The 19127-nt window shown below is 34.9% G+C and overlaps 2 protein-coding genes across 4 annotated transcripts; both read right to left on the bottom strand.

Moving 5' to 3' along the window:
- Positions 1–3776: 3776 nt before the first annotated feature.
- Positions 3777–8768, bottom strand: LOC143603500 (1-deoxy-D-xylulose 5-phosphate reductoisomerase, chloroplastic-like). The gene is made up of 11 exons (XM_077080279.1): positions 8613–8768; positions 7990–8177; positions 7801–7887; positions 6945–7070; positions 6811–6873; positions 5612–5761; positions 4830–4897; positions 4491–4707; positions 4293–4414; positions 4083–4229; positions 3777–4015 (listed from the first exon to the last, which is right to left on the bottom strand). Exons 1-11 carry the CDS (start codon positions 8728–8730, stop codon positions 3841–3843), a joined length of 1461 nt encoding a protein of 486 aa, XP_076936394.1. The 5' UTR covers positions 8731–8768; the 3' UTR covers positions 3777–3840.
- Positions 8769–14628: 5860 nt separating this feature from the next.
- On the bottom strand, positions 14629–18145 carry LOC143603499 (protein KINESIN LIGHT CHAIN-RELATED 3-like). 3 transcript variants are annotated; one of them, XM_077080275.1, is made up of 3 exons: positions 17724–18142; positions 15211–17040; positions 14629–15047 (listed from the first exon to the last, which is right to left on the bottom strand). In XM_077080275.1, exons 2-3 carry the CDS (start codon positions 17034–17036, stop codon positions 14834–14836), a joined length of 2040 nt encoding a protein of 679 aa, XP_076936390.1. In that variant the 5' UTR covers positions 17037–17040; positions 17724–18142; the 3' UTR covers positions 14629–14833. The 3 variants fall into 3 exon arrangements, with proteins under 3 accessions (XP_076936390.1, XP_076936391.1, XP_076936392.1); XM_077080276.1 differs by having other exon boundaries at positions 15211–17057; XM_077080277.1 differs by having other exon boundaries at positions 14926–15012; positions 17724–18145.
- Positions 18146–19127: the final 982 nt, after the last annotated feature.

Consider the following 19127-nt stretch of genomic DNA (forward strand, 5'->3'; position numbering starts at 1 on the left):
TACTTAACATTTTGATAATAGTAATTAGTGATAAAAAGATATAACTCGAGTGACGACGACGTTAAATGGTAACTAGGCCCGACATGGGTTTCGGTTTACAAAAACAAGTAGATAATGTTAACAATACTAGATTTTAATAATGTTCTTTTATAATCATTATAATAAAGATAATAATATTCATAATAATAAATATTATCTTGTTAACAATAATAATAATAATAATAATAATAAATATTATCTTGTTAACAATAATAATAATCTTTATGTATTTATGTTAATACAAATAGTTATAATAAATTTATTAAGTATAAAAAAAGAAACAATACCAAAACCGATATAGAATGAGACCCGAACCCGAGACCTCTAGTTTAATAACTAATGTTCCAACCAACCGAACCAAGATAACAATTTGTTAAACAAACTCAAAACTAAACCCACAATTGTTAATTTACCTATTAGTTGTTCACGGGTCGTCGGAGAAAGGTTGCCAGGGACGTGCCGGAAAGACGAACCAAAAAGAAAGAGAGGGAGAGAGAGAAATACGAAGAGAGAGAGAGAAAGAGAGAACGGCGAGGAGAGAGGGAAAGCCGAGGAGAGAGAGAGCGCCGGAAAGATAGAGAGATGGAGAGGGCTGCGGTGCAGGCGGCGATGGTGGCCGGAGGCAGCGGCGGTGAGGGAGTTGTGGTGTTGGAGGCTCGCCGGAAAACGAAACCGAAGAGGGGAAAGAGAGGTGGTGGTAGTGCGGTGGGGAGGTAGTGGTTGGCCGGAGGTGGTGGTCTAGTGGTGGTGGTGCGTCGGCTTCTCGCCGTCAAATCAGAGCTCCGCCGGAGAACGTGAGGAGGAGAGAAGGGTGTGGCCGGAGATGGTGTTGACCGGTGTGCTCGTCGGAATTCCGAGGTGGCCGAAATCGGGTCGTCGGAATTCGGCCATGGTGGGGGTGGCGGCTGGTTAAGAGAAGAGAGGGGGAAAGTGTGATAATAATTTTTAGGGTTAGGGTTTATTTTTTGTATATTTTTTTAGTTATTTACATAAAGGCCCTCTAAGTTTCAGCCATGGTTTAAAACGAGTTTAAAGATTTCTAAATCTTATAACGAGTTTACGAAAATCATTTTAAACTCCTTATGTTTTTCTTAACGACACTATAATGTGACAAACATCGTTTTATTTATGATCGAGGTCTAAAGTATTATCATATAATAATTAAATAAAGTTCTAAAAATGTTGAGTCGGTTTAAAAAGAAAGTAAAAGTTTATAATACGAATATAACTCGAAACTCAAATTTGACGAATGTCACATCATCCAATTCAACAAACTCGGGAGTCTTAGAAGACGATCCTTGATTTCCTTTTTGTTTAAGAAATCTCTCCATTATCGGATTCATTTTTCTTTCTTCCTATAAGATCAAAAATACAACAAACTTAGCAAGTAATCAAACTATTAACCTAAAATCACAATATTCCCCCATTTTTTAACATAATATAAACATCATTAACCTAAAAATCTTAAAACCTAACTAAATTAGACATAAATTAAAAGTATTATGTATTTATGTTATACCTTATCTCGGAAATTGAGTCAGAGGAGGCAGAGCCCAGGTCCGGCGGTCCGCAGAGGCTGTGTCGCTGTGAGTTGGGTTGTTTGGCCGAGAGAGGCCGACGCCGATCAGAGGGACTCAGGGACAGAGGGACGAGGTCAAGGGTGTGAGGGTGTGACTGATTATGTTTGTTCTGTTCAATTGTTCTTTAGACTATTCAGTTGTTTGGAATGGCCGATCATCAGGCGGTAAACTGGTAAAGGGTTAAAAGAAAATATTAATTTAGAATAAGATTAGGTATTGGGCTAAAAAATGAGTAGGGTTTGAGTTGGGTATTGGGCTTAAATTGGATTAGATATTAAACTAATGGGCTTATTGTTATTAATAGAAAAAATTGTTTGTATAATGTTTATATAATTATATTTATAAAGTTTTCATTGTATTTTTTAATACGGTTAGTCTCAAAATCTCATGGGGGTCGTCTTGAAATTATACGGGGTTCGGCTTCAAAATTTCACAGGGTACGGGGTCAAAATTTTACAGGGGTCGGTCGGGAATTTTTCGGTATATTAACACTAAAAAATTTTTTTTCACAGGGAACGGGGGACACCCCGGCCTTCTACCTATCTCCGCCCCTGTAAACAAGAAGACAACAAAAGATTAGAAATTAGTTTATTAGTGTCAGTGTCATATTGATACGAATAACAACACTCACTCATCTATGTCCATTTGCTTGAAGGATTACATGTGGAACACATACGTATATCATTATATCCTCACTCGAAGGAACAATATACGAGTACCGAGTTGAAGGTGGCTTGATGACCCCGATTACCAATGACGAAGCCGCATATGATGAGTGCCTACACAACTCGCGGTTGGCGGATAAAGATTAAACACAACACGATAACAATGACAAGCCGTCCAGACCAATAAATTACGATTTTTTTACCTTTTTCCGTGTATTACAATTTACGGTGTTATTTCAATGTCTTTTTTATTTTTAATGTTAAATGAAAAAGTGAACATTGAGGTATCTTTCTTTACTTTGTATTTTATATATAAAATGAAATTTTAACTTAAAACCGATATGGGATTCCAAGTTTGGACCAAACCCGATTACCAACCGGTTACAACCCGACCCCAACCGGTTTGGATAGTGCTAGATGTTCTCGTACACAAATCAGTTCCTAACTCAATTCGGCTTGGACCAAACCGATTTTGACATATCATTGACCAACCTGATCCGGTTTCAAAAACCAAACCGATTTGGAATCCTAAACTTATTTGTGCACCTCTACTCCTCTAGTACTATGAATGATGTGAGAGTTAAAAGGAAACTTGAGAAAAGCCCACTAGCCCATTGATCATTTACATGATGGATTCCCCCATTTGTGACATTCTTAAAGGCCCAAAGGAAGAGAAAAGTAAAAGCCCACCGGTAAACACTCCCAGTCTAGACTCTAGAATAGAGGTGTACAAAACCGTTATTTTACAAACCGAACCGGTTTGATTTTTGCATATTCAAAACCGGTTTGGGTCAAACCGGTTCAGTTTAGAAACCGCTTTAAGTATAGAAGAAGTGAAACTGACCCGGACGGGTTCGGGTCGGTTTTAAACCGGTTTAAGAAAAAAATACCAGGTTTAAAACCGTTTTGATTGTAAAATACCCAAACCGCTATACGACCCGACAGTTTGGTTTCGGTTTCGGTTTCCGGTTAACCAGTTCCGAACCAGGTTCTTTATACACCTCTAGTCTAGAGCAGGTAAACAATTAGTAATAAGTTAGGATAATTTCAGATGAACATCTCAATATAATGATAATCCAAACTTTAAACATTAGGCTTTAAGCATATCTATTTTCCAAACCATATATTTTGCACCTCAAATTGTCAACTACATATCCCCATGACTTATAAACCACTCAGCCAAATACCACTTGAAAACTTATTGATGTAGTTTCGACTAGCAATCAAATGGCTCAAGAACACAGTGATTTCATTCAAACGATTCAAACCGAATGATTCGGTGAACAAGCTTAAAAGCTTACAAGTTCTTTATTCAAAATAATCAACTGCCTAAACAAAAGACCTAATAACCTTATTTATAATTAAAAATAAACAGTTGGGCCGGGCCGATTTAATGGACCGGATGCTCCTGCATCACTTATACTTGATTTAAAAGAAACTGCAAATCCAGTTTCACTTGTATTAATTCATAAGCTAACACTTACATAAAATTGCAACTTTCAAAGACACATTAAAAATTTAAACTTTATTACACACTTGACACATTAACTGTATCCTCATACAACAGCTACCGGGGTGGTCAAACCCGCCATTGACTGCAAGCTAGCAGCGTAATCCCGGGCCCACAAGTCATAATGTACAATTTCTTCGAGCGACGGCGCCGCCACTAATTCCGCTTGATGCTTCTCACATGTTAACTCCACAACTTTAAATATATCCAAATACTTAATCCTGCATAATAATATCAATAATTAAACATTCATCGAGTGTCATTCAATTTATTAAAAAGAATACTTACTTTTCATCAATGAACATCTCAACCGCTTTCTCGTTAGCCGCACTTAGAACTCCGGTCATCGTGCCGCCAGCTCGCCCCGCAGCATACGCCAAATCCATTGACGGGTATTTCACATTATCGGGTTCTTTGAATGTTAACGATCCCAGTCTGCATAACATTTATAATCATTAATCATAAATTCAAGTTTAAAAAAAAAAATTATTTACATACTTGCAAAGGTCGAGGCGAGGCCATGTGATTTCAGAGCAGGGTACTCTATCGGGCCAAGATAACGTATACAAAATTGGCAAACGCATATCGGGCCAGCCTAATTGGGCCAAGACCGAAGAGTCCTGTGAAAAGTGGAAAACAGAAATGAGTTATCAACAGAGTAACGGGCCTGTGCAAAGGGTAAGATGGGAATTTTACCTGTGTTTCTACCATGGAGTGTATGATTGACTGAGGGTGAATAACGATTTCTATATTGTCATAATTGGACCCGTAAAGATAATGGGCTTCAATAACTTCAAGACCCTTATTAAAAAGTGTTGCTGAATCGACTGTGATTTTCTTCCCCATGCTCCAGTTAGGATGCTTTAACGCGTCGGCTACTTTAACGTCTTTTAGTTTTTCAACAGGTAAATCTCTATTGTAACAAAGAAAAAACTAAAATTTATTAAAAATATTTAATTCACCGAGATAACAAAAACGGGTGGTTATTATTGAGGTTGCCAAAATTTTTTTTAAAAAAAATCATGCTTTTGATACCTAAACGCACCACCAGACGCGGTTAAGATTATACGCCTCAGAGCACCTTCAGGGAAGCCTTGAATACACTGATAAAAAAAAAAGCAGGAATATTATCAGGGGTGTGCAAGGGTCGGTGTTGGGCTCCAACCGAGCCAAAAAGCGACGTTCGTTTTCAGTTTTTACAGTGGATTTGGTTTTTACGGTTTACCATTTGGGCTTAAAATTTTGGGCCTGAAACTTTTAGCCTATTTTCTTTTTATTAACTAATGATTGATTGTTATACGTTTGGACATAAAATGTTCATGATACATTTATTAATTTCTTTACTAAAAATCGATCTTTTTTTAGTTCTTTCAGTTCGGTTTCAATTGGTTCGGTTTTCGAAAACCGTTAGTTTTTGGTTCTCACAGTGGGTTCGGTTTCAGTTTCGGATTTTTTTCGTCTTACTATCTGAGTTTGATTATTTGGGCCAAAATAATGAATTTGGGCCTAAATTTTTTATTGATTAATATTTAACTGATTATTACACGCACAATTTATTAAGTTCAAACAAATTACTTAAAATTGTTTTTTTCAGTTCGGTTCCAATCGGTTCAGTTCTTTCGCTTGACAGCAAAACAATAACCTAACTGAAAGCTCGGTTTAACTGTCAGTTTTTTATTGAGTCCAATTATGTCGATTACTCCAGTTACGGTTCGGTTATTTCGGTTTCGTGAACACCAGTAATAATCATTATCAATATTTTCAGTTATCATTAATTTCATCATTTCATAAAGAACGATTTTATCCCGTTATATTACCTGGAATATAGCAGAATGTTCTGAATCAGCAGGAAGAATCTTAACATTATGTTTATGTGCAAGCGGAAGGACAAACGGGCCACCCGCAATCAAGGTTTCTTTATTAGCTAATGCTATGTTTTTCCCCGCTTCTATGGCAGCAACCGTAGGCTATAAGCAAATATCCAAACAATCATCTAATTATCAACGCAAAATATAAGTAAAATAAAGAGTTAAGTGCAATTTTAATACTTGTGCTTTGGCCAACTACGCAATTTTAGTACCTTTTTCATATTTTGTGCAAATGACTACCTCAGTTTAAAAAAACTAGCTATTTCAGAACTTTTTTCTAACACCGTCAATTTTGTCCGTTAAGTCAGGGGTATTTACGTAATTTCATTATTATTTATTTTATTTCTTTTTCCCTATCATCTTCTTCACCCAACCATCCTTTACTAACCCTAAAACCCCAAACCCACTTCAATCTCACACACATTTACTCTATCCAATCCAATCCCGTTATGCAAACCCACCTTTTGCAATCTATATAAAACGAAATAAGATTGACCGGAGTCACGGCGGACGCCACCGGCGGCACCACCGGAGATGGCACCTGTTGTCCCGTCTTTGCTTTGTCACACACCACCACCGGCGGCACAACAACTTCTTCCAACTGGTGCCGTCCAACAGTTGGCGGGAGACCCGCAGGCTTCGGTCAGCTTTGTTGCGGTGGCGACCACCGGTGGCAGCTGTTGTCCCGTTCTTCCAACTTCTTCCATCTCCGGTGGTGCCGCCGGTGGTGTCCACCGTGACTCCGGTCAATCTTATTTCGTTTTATATAGATTGCAAAAGGTGGGTTTGCATAACGGGATTGGATTGGATCGAGTAAATGTGTGTGAGATTGAAGTGGGTTTGGGGTTTTAGGGTTAGTAAAGGATGGTTGGGTGAAGAAGATGATAGGGAAAAATAAATAAAAGAATAAAATAAATAATAATAAAATTACGTAAATACCCCTAACTTAACGGACAAAATAGACGATGTTAGAAAAAAGTACTGAAATGGCTAGTTTTTTTAAACTGAGGTAGTCATTTGCAAAAAAATACAAAAAATGTACTAAAGTTGCGTAGTTGGCCAAAGAACATGTACTAAAATGGCACTTAACTCTAAAATAAAAATATTCAAACGGGAATCAAGCAAGATTCAAAAATATAAAAATATACCTTCAAACCAGCACAACCGACTATACCCGTAACAACAGTGACACAATCTGGATGTCGGGCAACCTAAAAAAATAAAGTACACAAATTATAAAAATGATGAAAAATATAAAATGTGAGGAAATGACGATACTGACCTCAATGATTCCTTGCTCCCCGGGAATGATTTCAGGCATGTAATCTGCATCGGCTAATGCTTCTTTAAGTTCAGCAACTAAAGATTCGTTCCGGATAGAAACTAGTTGAGGTTTGAATACCTTAACCTACATGATGAAACACGAAAATTGTTGACTATTTGACCAAATAACGTCTTGATTTGCATGTGTGTTTATTTGCATAATCCTATGATATTACAGGTAGCGTTGTAAATGAACCAAACGTTCGGTGAATGGTTCGTGAATGGTTCGTGAATTGTTCGCCAGGAAGTTCGTTTAGGTTCGTTCGTTTAATAAATAAACGAACACGAATAAGAAATTCCGTTTGATTAAGTCAATGAATGAGCACGAACAGAGGCTATGTTGGTTTAATTGTGTTCGTGAACGTTCGATATTATGTTCGTTTTAATGACTTCTCTAATCTTATCATATAGATTTAAGCAAAATTATTAACTATAAAATTTATGTAATAACAAATTTACATATATGTAAAAAAAAATTTAGACGTGTGTAAAAACTAATTTTCATAATTGTAATCGTAAATATTGATATAAAAAGTGATAAAACTACACTCAAATAACATTAGCATACAATTTTTTTTTTAATAAAAAAAATCAGTTATTAAGAGTTCCTTCAAGTTCATTTCCTTAATGAACAAACACGAACAAGATATTTCATTCGGTTAGGTGTTCGTGAACCGTCTGATAAAAACTTAGCGAACAAACATGAAGAAGACCTTCGATTCGGTTCTTAAATACAGCTTCTATTCACTTTGAATTTATGTTCATTACCATTCATTTTTTTATTTTATATTTGTACAAAATTACAATACAATCACCTGTTCAGCAAGAAGTGTAACATTCGAGCCAGCAGCAAGCGCCACAACACGAAACTTATCCGGATTCTCCGCAACAATATCAAGTGTCTACAAATCACAACCATCACACAATCAAAAAACACAACTTTATAATTATTAATATTATTATGTCCATCTTTCACTGCACACCAACTGTTTGACAAAATTCACCTGAGTCCCAATACTACCAGTCGACCCAACAATCGAAATCGGTTTCGGTCCATCCCAATTCTTCCTCCCGGGCTCCACCAACGCCGTCCCAGGCCACGCAGGCGGCGGCGGCACCGCCGCCGAACACCGGATTCTATTTCCGGCAGCAATCAAATTAACATCTTTTTTTTTCTTGAAACAAAACCAACCTGGCAATAACCCGAAATTACACAAATTTGAAGAATTAAACACCAATTAAACAATAATTAAGAATACCCATTTCGTTTAATTGACGGGTTATGAACAATTAAACACCAATTAAACAATAAGTAAGAATACCCATTACGTTTAATTGATGGGTTATGAACAATTAAACACCAATCAAACGATAATTAAGAATACCCATTACGTTTAATTGATGGGCTATGAACAATTAAACACCAATCAAACGATAATTAAGAATACCCATTACGTTTAATTGATGGGTTATGAACAATTAAACACCAATAAGCAATAACTAAGAATACCCATTACTTTCAATTGACGGGTTATGAACGATTAAACACCAATTAAACGATACTTAAGCATACCCATTACGTTTAATTGATGGGCTATGAAGAATTAAACAGTAATTGAACACGTACCTTGGAGATTGATATGGGGGTTTTGGGTTTTGTTGAAATTGAGTAAATCTAATTTGGTTTGTGCTGAAGATAAAACATTTAGAGACATTATTGTTGTTTGAATTAAACTATGATTCATACAAATTGGAAATAGGTGAAGCACATATATGCAGCTCAAAATTGATGTTTGTTATTATTATTATTATTATTATTATTATTATTATTATTATTATTATTATTATTATTTTTGCAATATACGTACAATTTGATTTTAATATTTATTTAATATTTAATATATGGAGTAATATAATCGTGTGAATTTTACTAAGTTATGGTATATTATTAGTTTATTACGTGTCACGCGTTTATATATCAATCAATCAATCATTCTCAGTAAAATCCCATCGACAGCAAAGCTATAAGTAGGGTCTGGGGAGGGTGGGATGTAGGCACACCGTACCTCTATCCAAAGGAATAAAGAGGTGGCTTCCAGAGAGACCCTCGGCTCTAAGTACATGTGTATGAAGCAAAATAAAGGGAATCAAAGTTTAACAGTTATATAAAAACTACTACTAATTATAATAATATTAATAATATGATCACAGTTTAACAGCTATATAAAAGCTAATAATAATTATAATAATAATAATAATAATATATGTAAGGGAAATACCATTATGGTATGTGACCTAAATAAGTTAAGTCTAAGCCCTAAGGTATTCAATTCTCTCTAAAAATCCTTAACTTTAATTCTACTTCTCCACGAATTCCTATCCTCGACCATGTCCTCGGAGAGGTTTAGGTCTATCAAATCATGCCTAATCCTCTCATCCCAAGTCAATTTCGGTCGTCCTCTACCCTTCCTCCCCTCTATAGTAATGTTTTCTACGGATCTAACAGAATTCGTCGTCTGTCTTCTCTTTACATGTCCAAACCATCTCAATCTCCACTCTCTTATCTTGTCTGCTATGTTCGCCACCCCTAATCTCTCGCGAAACACAACGTTTCTTATTCGGTCTAGCCTTGTGTGCCCACACATCCAACGTAGCATTCTCATTTCTGCTACCTCCATCTTCCGCACTTGTGCCTTCTTGATGGCCCAACAATCTGTTCCATATAGCATTGCAGGTCTAACTGCCACCCTATAGAATTTTCCCTTTAGTTTAGTCGGGAAACTCTTGTCGCACAATATACCTGTGGCTGCTTTCCATCTACACCATCCTACCTGAACTCGGTGGGTCACATCACTGTCTAATTCCCCATCGCTCTGTATAAATGATCCTAAATACTTGAACTTCGTTACCTGCGGGACCACCTGCCCTTCAATTGTGATCTGTGCGTCTTCATTGTCGTTTATCCCACCAAAATCACAGTGGAGGTACTCCGTCTTAGATCGGCTAATTTTTAAACCTTTTGTCTCTAAGGTTGTTCGTCACTCCTCAAGCCTCATGTTTAGATCTTGTTTTTTCTCAGCAAGTAACACAATATCGTCTGCGAACATCATGCACCACGGGAGAGTCCCCTGAATCGACTTTGATAACTCATCCAAGACTACTGCAAAAAGAAACGAGCTCAACGCTGGCCCCTGGTGAAGACCTACCTCTACAGGAAAGAAATTAGTATCCCCCACTGGCGCACGGACACTTGTTTCACTCCTGGTATACATATCCATAATTATCTCTATGTATTTCCTGGGCACTCTTCTACCCTCCAAGCACTCCCAGAGCACCTGTCGTGGCACACTGTCATAGGCCTTTTCTAGGTCAATAAACACCATATGTAGATCACGCTTCTTATCCCTATACTTTTCCATTAATCTTCTTATAAGGTGTATTGCCTCTGTGGTGGAACGCCCCGGCATGAAGCCAAATTGGTTGACCGTAACCTGAGTTTCTCGTCTAAGTCTAACCTCGATCACTCTTTCCCATAGCTTCATAGTATGACTTAGTAGTTTGATTCCTCGGTAGTTACCACATTATTGGGCGTCTCCTTTGTTCTTATAGATAGGAACTACAACGCTGCTCCTCCACTAAGTCATAGCTTCATAGTATGACTTAGTAGTTTGATTCTCCACAACATTGGGCGTCTCCTTTGTTCTTATAGATAGGAACTACAACGCTGCTCCTCCACAACATTGGGTTTCTCCTTTGTTCTTATAGATAGGAACTACAACGCTGCTCCTCCACTAAGTCATAGCTTCATAGTATGACTTAGTAGTTTGATTCCTCGGTAGTTACCACAACATTGGACGTCTCCTTTGTTCTTATAGTTTGATTCCTTTGTTCTTATAGATAGGAACTACGTGTCACGCGTTTATAATACGTTAAAATGTTATAATTTCCGGTTTTGATGTACTTGCTAATTGCTATAGTTATAATATAAATTTTTTTGATTTTGATGTACTGAATATAGTAATGAGTAAATGAAAGAGAAAACTAAGTAAATAATCGTGATATAGTTAAAAAGTTGTTTTAGGTTAATATGTAACTTAATTAAAAAAGAATAAAATGAAGAGTTATACCACATGTTAAAAAAGTTTTACTTCAATAATGACAAAGTAAATATTAGAAATGAATTAACACATTTTTATGTAAACTTTAATGTACATTCATGATTCATGAATAATAATATATATAATACGTTAACAATGTAATTTTACTATAATTATATAAGATACGTTAAAAATGTCTAAAAAAATTAATTAGAAATGATATACAATGATATTATAATATAATTAAATATAATAAAATACTCGGTTTTATGAATAATAAAGCATTTAACCCATTTGGCTCAGGTGCTCAACTAAGGCTTGTATAAATATGAAACTGTTCTCTTCTCATTCAAAAATTTTATGAAATTGTTCATGGGATTAACACCTTTTTATAAATACTATTCTTTTGTTATACAATTACAATTGATTTTGTATAATTTGTATTCATTTGTTTTTGACTAACAAACCATAAAAACACCCAAATATGAAATATCTATCATTGAGTGTGTTTGAAAGAAGCTATCCAAAAGGGTCAAATTTGGTTGTAACCTTATCATTTTAAACTTGATTGCTATAGGAAAACAAGAAAAGCTATTAATGTGCTTTGAATGTGTAATATTTGTTTATATAATATTCAATGTGTATATGTTTTCTATAACTTGATAATCTTATTATAGGGATGGTTTTCGGCAATGGTTTCAAAACCGGTATTTTGCTTGTACCGGATTAAGCTAAAAAATGGTACAACCGGTTGAATAGTTTACCTTATAATTTTCTATAAATGTAACTTTAATCCAAAAATAACCCAAAACTAAATGATTCCTATAACAAAAAATAACCCAAAAGTTAATCCATATTAAAAAAATAATGCAAAAACAATCAGTTTTTAAAATATAGTCTTAAAGTTTAAACATTTGAATGTTGATTGTTGGGTTAAAAGTAATTTTAAAACAATATATGCCGCAAATATCAGAAACTTCTCGGGCTTAAAACCGGTTTACCGGTAAAAACCGGTATTTTAGACAAAACCGCCGGTACGATGTTCTAGCAAACCGGCCAAAAATACCGGACTCAAAATACCGGCATACTGGACGAAATCCGGTTCAACCGGCCGGTTTGAAACGGTTTTTAAAACACTGTTTTCGGTACTCAAAAATAAAGATGACCGGGCGAGTAAAAATAGCTCGTTAGTGATTCAAAATTAATTATAAAAAAAAGTAACTGTAAACTTTTTTTTATCATATTATCTTTTTATAATTCTTAAGTAATAACAGGTTTTTAGAAGTCATAAAATTGAACACTCAACGTCTCCACTCAAGTTCTAATCAAATAAATATAATTCATCTTTATGAAAAGTTATACCAAAATAATAAATTATATGGCATTTATCATGTATCTTAAACCAAAGATATAGCAATATAAAAATATAGTTAGTAGCAGGCATATCTAGACTATTTAAAGAAATCATGTGTGTTTAATTTCATATAAGTGATGCTGTTGTTTTATTCTGACTTTCATTAGGAAAATAAATATATGAAACACGAGAAGTCAAAAGAGGACTCTAAGATATATTTTTTTAAATATCTTTTCAAAATAATATTTTCAAATTGAATTTGATAATGATTAATGAACAACGGGTTCATTGATTCTGAAGTTTGGTAACCAGAATCAAAAACACAAAACGAATTTAGATCATAAGCTCGATCCTTGTAACTTTCATTAGCTCGAAAAATTACAATGCATAAACTCTCCTATTGATATAACCCACAAGCTCGGGTATATATACTAGTTTAAACATGAAAACCTAATTAGACTAGAATAAAAACTTCTTATCATACTCAAACACTAATTAGTAAAAACATATTTAAACAATAATTAATAAATAAATTACAACAAGTCATTTGCTGGACTTGTTCACCAAGTAATTTATTCCATGTAAACTAAGTCACGTGCTCAATTTGATAACAAGACACGCACTCATCATAGGCTCGATGAGTCGGCCCAACGGAAATTACGTCCAACAGATTCAAGATTCGGTCCGATCTTAGAACCGATTGCTTGGGAAAGGAAGAGAAAGATCAACGCCTTTTGACCAATTTCACGAGCTTTATTTGAGTTATCAACTCTCAACAATTTGTTGTTTATTAACTGACCTTGTGGCTTTGGTTAATCAGGCGTATTTGTCTCATCTGATTTTCAAGCATCACTCATAACTATAAGATCAAACAAGTCATAAAATCAAGAAAGTGATAAAAGTATAAAGAAAACGTGACTATTTTATAGTAACGAAGATTTAGAATTTGTTAGGAATGATTTATCATTTTTATTATGACATGCATGTCAAATGTCATTATTTTTTGATCCTTGAACGTTGGGTTCTTTAGTTAATTTCTATACTTGCATAATAATAATAGTCAACATAAAAGTTTATACACATTTATATTTCAATTCAGTATCAAACATTTTTGTAATATTATTAATGTTGGTTCATTTTTATGTTTATGTCGCGTGTTGGGTTGTTAATGCTACGCTTCGATACGTGCTTGTCTTAAAGCATCTCCTTTATATTGCCATAATAATCGAATGTCTTCTCTATCGCTCAATCCAATCAGGGTATGGTTCATGCTACAAAAATGCATCCTTGAATATGGAAAGAATCCGTTGCATAAAAACTTACAGCTAGTAAGTAATTCAAGAATTTTGTATGTTCTCACCTTGATTGGCGTCGTTACGAATAATCTATCATCAAGAACCAAAAATATATATATAAAAAAAGATCCAAAATCAATGTAGTTCTTATTTTTCTTGTGGATTCATCCGATTTGGTTTAAAAAACTGAACTTCCGGTTCCGTTTTGGTTTTTGCATGTAATGAAAACCGAACCGAACTGAACGAAATTTACAGATTTTAGTTTTTAGAGCATGTTTGGGATTACGTTTGAAAAATGCTTATTTGCTTATTAGTGTTTTTTCAAAAGCCAAAAATTTTAAATGTGTTTGGGAATCACAGAACACTTTCTTATTTTAGCCTTTTGAAAAGGTTAAAAAACAGTTTTTCAAAAGCCTCAAATTCTGGCTTTTCAAAATGGCTTTTTGAAAACCAATAAACCAATAAACATTTTTTAAACTCAATCCCAAACATGCTCTTAATTTAAGTAATAAGAATTTAATAAATATGTAACTCAAATATTTTAGTCCAAATTTATAATTATTATTTAGTTATTAACAAAAAAATTGGCCCGGATTCTTTATTTTCGGGATAAAAAACCAAATTTTATGGCCCAAATTTTTCAATCTCAAATGAAAAAATTAAAAAAACCTGAAATCAAACAGTTTTTGGTTCAGTTTTAGTCCAAAACCCGACTCAAAGTGAACCAAGTATACCCCTACAATATGACTGTTGTTGGGCCATACTCCTTCCGGATAACACTCTTGCTTTGCAAATAAATTTGTTATATTTTGTACCAAAACCACTTAAAAGTTAACACCATAATCTCATGTAAAATTATAAACCAATGTTCTCTCTAATTAAAAAAAAACCATCATAGAAAATAATCTCATGATTGTGTATACCATAATACCATAAAAAACCATTTCATCATATACAAATAATTACAAGAATCAAAAACAACTCATTGAAACAATATAAATACAAATACACCAAACAATCAATCTTCAAAAATCAAAACCATATAATTATGTATGTATAAACTTATATAATACATTGTCTCATGATCAAATCACCATCACCATCATACCTCAATAACATCATTGCTGGTTTTCGGTTGATCATTCGAATCAAAAAGGGTCTCTAAAGTTCTAGCTTTTCGGCTTTTAACCTTGCCCGCCTCTTTCAATAACTCCGCTAGTCGTTTTTTCTCATCCTCCACATCAAAACCCGCTGTCCCGAGCTTCTCCTCCCTAGCCTCAACTATATGTTCCAAAATCTTTATTGCATCATCCAACCTGCATAAAGATCACATTTTTTCAAGATTATTAAATTTGAACACTATATATATATATTTTTTATACCAACATCACATATCTAATCTACCCATTATAAGATATGTGATAACCAAATAATATAAATAATAAGGAATGGTTTAGTACTTAAGTTAATAGTTAATACCTGCCAACTGCATCATAAGTGCCTGCAAGATTGCTATAAACCGCAAGCGTGTCATGGTGATACGCACCATACTCGCCTTCCAAAACGACTCTAGCTTCTTCAAAGCATTCTATAGCTTCGTTTATGGCATACCGTTGCACGCAAGCGAGTCCCATTTGATTAAGTGCAACCCCAAAAAAACCAGATTTCTTCTCACTACTGACACGAAGCTTAAAAATCGCGTTTTTGAAAGAATCATAAGATTCCGAGTATTTTCCTAACACATAATACATAACTCCTATTTGAGCTTCAATTCCCGCCACTGTGCTTTGCTGACCTGGCACATCGTTGTATATTTTTAGCGCTTTGTGTAGCAAGTCGAGTGCCTGGTCAACATCTTCCATAGACTCGTATATAGCCGCTATGTTAGTGAAACCGCACGCAATCTCCTCTAACGGGATGCCCGAAACAGGATTTTCGTAAATATGAAGTGCGTTTTCGCAATAAGTTTTTGACTCTTTAAACTTCCCGGTTTTGTAACATAAATCAGCCAAACGGGCGAAAACCGAAGCAACATACGGATGGTTTTCGCCTTTTGATGATTTAAGAGACGTGAGTGCTTTCTGATACGCGAATATAGCTTCATCGTATTTAGATAATGATAAATATGTGTCACCAATGCTTAAATCCACAAATGATACCTCGGTTTCCTGCCCGGTCGCCACCATGGTCATACTAGCCAAAACTAGATGCTCGAGTGCACCTTCGTGATCACCTTTCGACTCATAAATAAGACCCATGAGCCGCCTATCGGCTGCTTCTTCCGCTTGCAACCCGTTCTGTAAATGGATCTCGATTGCCATTTTACAAAAGCTCTCGGCTTTATTAAAGTCGAGAGCTTGAACATAAGCTTCTGATAAATACCTACACGTTTCACCGATTCTTGGATCGGAATCACCTAAAACCTCGCGTTGCACTTCTAACCCGAGCGTGTAACACTTTAAGGAATGTTCAAGTTGACCCAACATGGAATAAGTGTCACCCAACTGCATTAGGCCCGAGAATTTAGCAAGCGCGTGATCTTGACTTTCGTTGACCACCGGGATCTCGATAGACTGTTCAAGAATCGGTATGGCTTCATTGTACTGGCCTAAACTACAGTATATTGCTGCTGTAACATGTTTACACATTACAATGTCTAAAGATGAATTCTTGAAACAAGATGCCGCTTGAAGAGCTAAATCAAGTGCTTTACGAGGGTTAGAGCCCGATGACATCAAATCCCGTGCTTGTTTAAGCAAATACGGCCCACGATCCGAGTCTTTATCATCAACACCCGGTTTTCTTGATTTCTTATTGGTTTTCTTGGATAAAAGATTGGATTTTTTATGAGTTTTGCTCTTCGGACTCGAGATAGAACTTACTTCTGACTCCAACCGCGACTTTGATGCTTTCACCGAGTGGGATTTCGAACTTTCTTCTTCATTTTGGTTAGAAACCTCTTCGGTTTCTTTAAGAATCTCAACTTCCTTCATCTCACCTCCAACTAAATGCCTTAACTCGGAATCGATTCTTGATTCTTCGCCATCTGATCCATAACTTAGCCTAGACACAGACTGATCAGAACTCTGCATATCACACACATTATCATAAAGTTCTTCAATAGACGGCTCAACAACCGCCCCAGAAGCACCCGCATCACCCGGATTCGTATGAACCGCATCTGCATCCTTCGTTGACTCGGTCAACTCCAAATTCTCCTTGTTTTTCGACAAGCTCCTTTTCTCCAGCGTTTCATCAAACACCTTATCTTCAACAACTTCATCCATAGCCAATCCAGGCATCATTCAACTTACAAAAGAAAATATCTGTCAACAATTCAACAAACACCAAAAGCCAACATAAAGTTTATAGCTTACAAGATTTATTACCCGAAAATTGCAGCATCGGATCCGGATAAAGATTAGACATATTCAAAGATAATATACAAACAAAAGGAGGCAAAAGAGTTCAAATTTAAATATGAAAACACATAAAGGTTAATTCCTTTAACATTCCCAATACTTTTGTATAATAATTACATAAAAAGAAAAACATTAGACCCACAAAGATTTGATCTTTTTTAAAGTAGTATCAAGCATGCACTATCTTTTAATTTTCTTTGCAAATATAAACAATTCAAGAACACAAGAATTAAGAACAGATACTGTTACATAGACAATATAACCAAGATCTTGTGATATACAATACATTACTGCATAAACAACTAAAAGGCACAATACCCATAAGGAAAGAATCAAAATTTGATGTAAAGATTGAAACTTTGTGCAAAGTTGACTTTGAAAAAGTCAAAATATCAAGAATCTTGAAATATACAATACAATACTCAACTAACAACTAAAAGGCACAATACCCAGATGGAAAGAATCAAAATTTGATTAAAAAGATTGAAACTTTGTGCAACTTTGTGCAACTTTGTGCAAAGTTGACTTTGAAAAGGTCAAAATATCAAGAATCTTGAAAAAAGATCATACCTTTAGTGATAACACATGAAGGAATATTAAAGATTGTGAGGTTTTTGAGAGAGTTATAATGTTATAAAGAAACAGGTGAAGAATTTATCTTTGAAGTGATTGGTGTGTTGTAGCTGTGTCAAGTTGAGGAGCCAATGAAGAAGGAAGGGTAAAATGGAAATTATCAAAAAGATTCGAGGGTAAAATGGGAATTTTATATGTTTTTTTTTGTTAGTGCTTCAGAGGTGGAATGTCGAAAGACTTCTTTTGGTGCCAACCTCTACAATTTGTCTTGTGTGTGTTTATGGGCTTCCTAGATATAGAAGCTTCTTGCAAGTGTAATGACCTATTTGCCCTTTAGAAATTTGGATATTGTTTTAAACTTTTACTAGTGTTGTTGGGTAGAATGTTGAAAGGTAGACACAAGGTCATAGTCCACATTCAGATTACTTTGCCATGGTGCAAACAAATCTTGAAGAATATAGTACATAAGTTTGGGAGATCATCCGATTCGGTTAATGTCATAAGCGCAAACCGTCTTCATAATACCACTTGAGAAGATGTGATGCGCTCTATTTAAGACGCAAAGATGTATAAAGTTCTGACAATCCCATATAGACTTGAGTGTAAAGATACTGACGTGACAGCTTTTTACGGTTTTATTAAACACGTTAAAAGAAATCTTTGTGATTAACAGGTAATAACATTTCATGTGAGTTGAATATGATAGATACATTCACTTGGTGGGCAATACATATTTACTTCACCTTAAAGTTCAAATCTATCTCAACCTATATGATGCCTTCAATGGAGTAGAGTTGGTAATTAAATTCCAACCTCAAAGTTTGTTTGATTTATGCAATTGGCACATTTATGTTCACATTATCTGTCACATGAACCAGCATTTTCTTTTTAAATTATTAGTTTATTAATTTATTCTATTGTTAGTTTTTTTATATATAAAAATGACTACAAATTTTGAATTCTAAAGTGAGAGTGGTTAAACAAAAAAAGTGATTACTTTCATTTTAGTTATCTAAAGAAACGATTGACCTCTCATCACAAGAAGAATGCACGTCTTAGTGTTTATAAAATTGTAGAAGTAGAAAAATGAAATATCATATCTATGGGTTAAGAAGAAATATGAGTCGGTTACTTATGAATTTTGTATGACGTGTTCCTTAGGTTTTTTAAATTATTTCAACACATATAGTTTAATATACTTTATATATTATAGGCATATAAAATATCTTTATGTGCCAAGATTTGAATCATTTTATAACATATGATATATGGTCATATCTACGCCCAAATATACAAATAACATACAAAATTATGAAAAAGAAGAAGACACTTGCATACAGGATTGCAGGTTTGAGAGTAATTACATAGGATTTACTAGGTGGTTAATAACCTACATTAGAG

This window comes from Bidens hawaiensis, unplaced genomic scaffold (genome assembly GCF_021521415.1).
Source record: "Bidens hawaiensis isolate Kalapana, Puna unplaced genomic scaffold, B.hawaiensis_p1.1 tig00062051_1, whole genome shotgun sequence".
NCBI lineage: Eukaryota > Viridiplantae > Streptophyta > Magnoliopsida > Asterales > Asteraceae > Bidens > Bidens hawaiensis.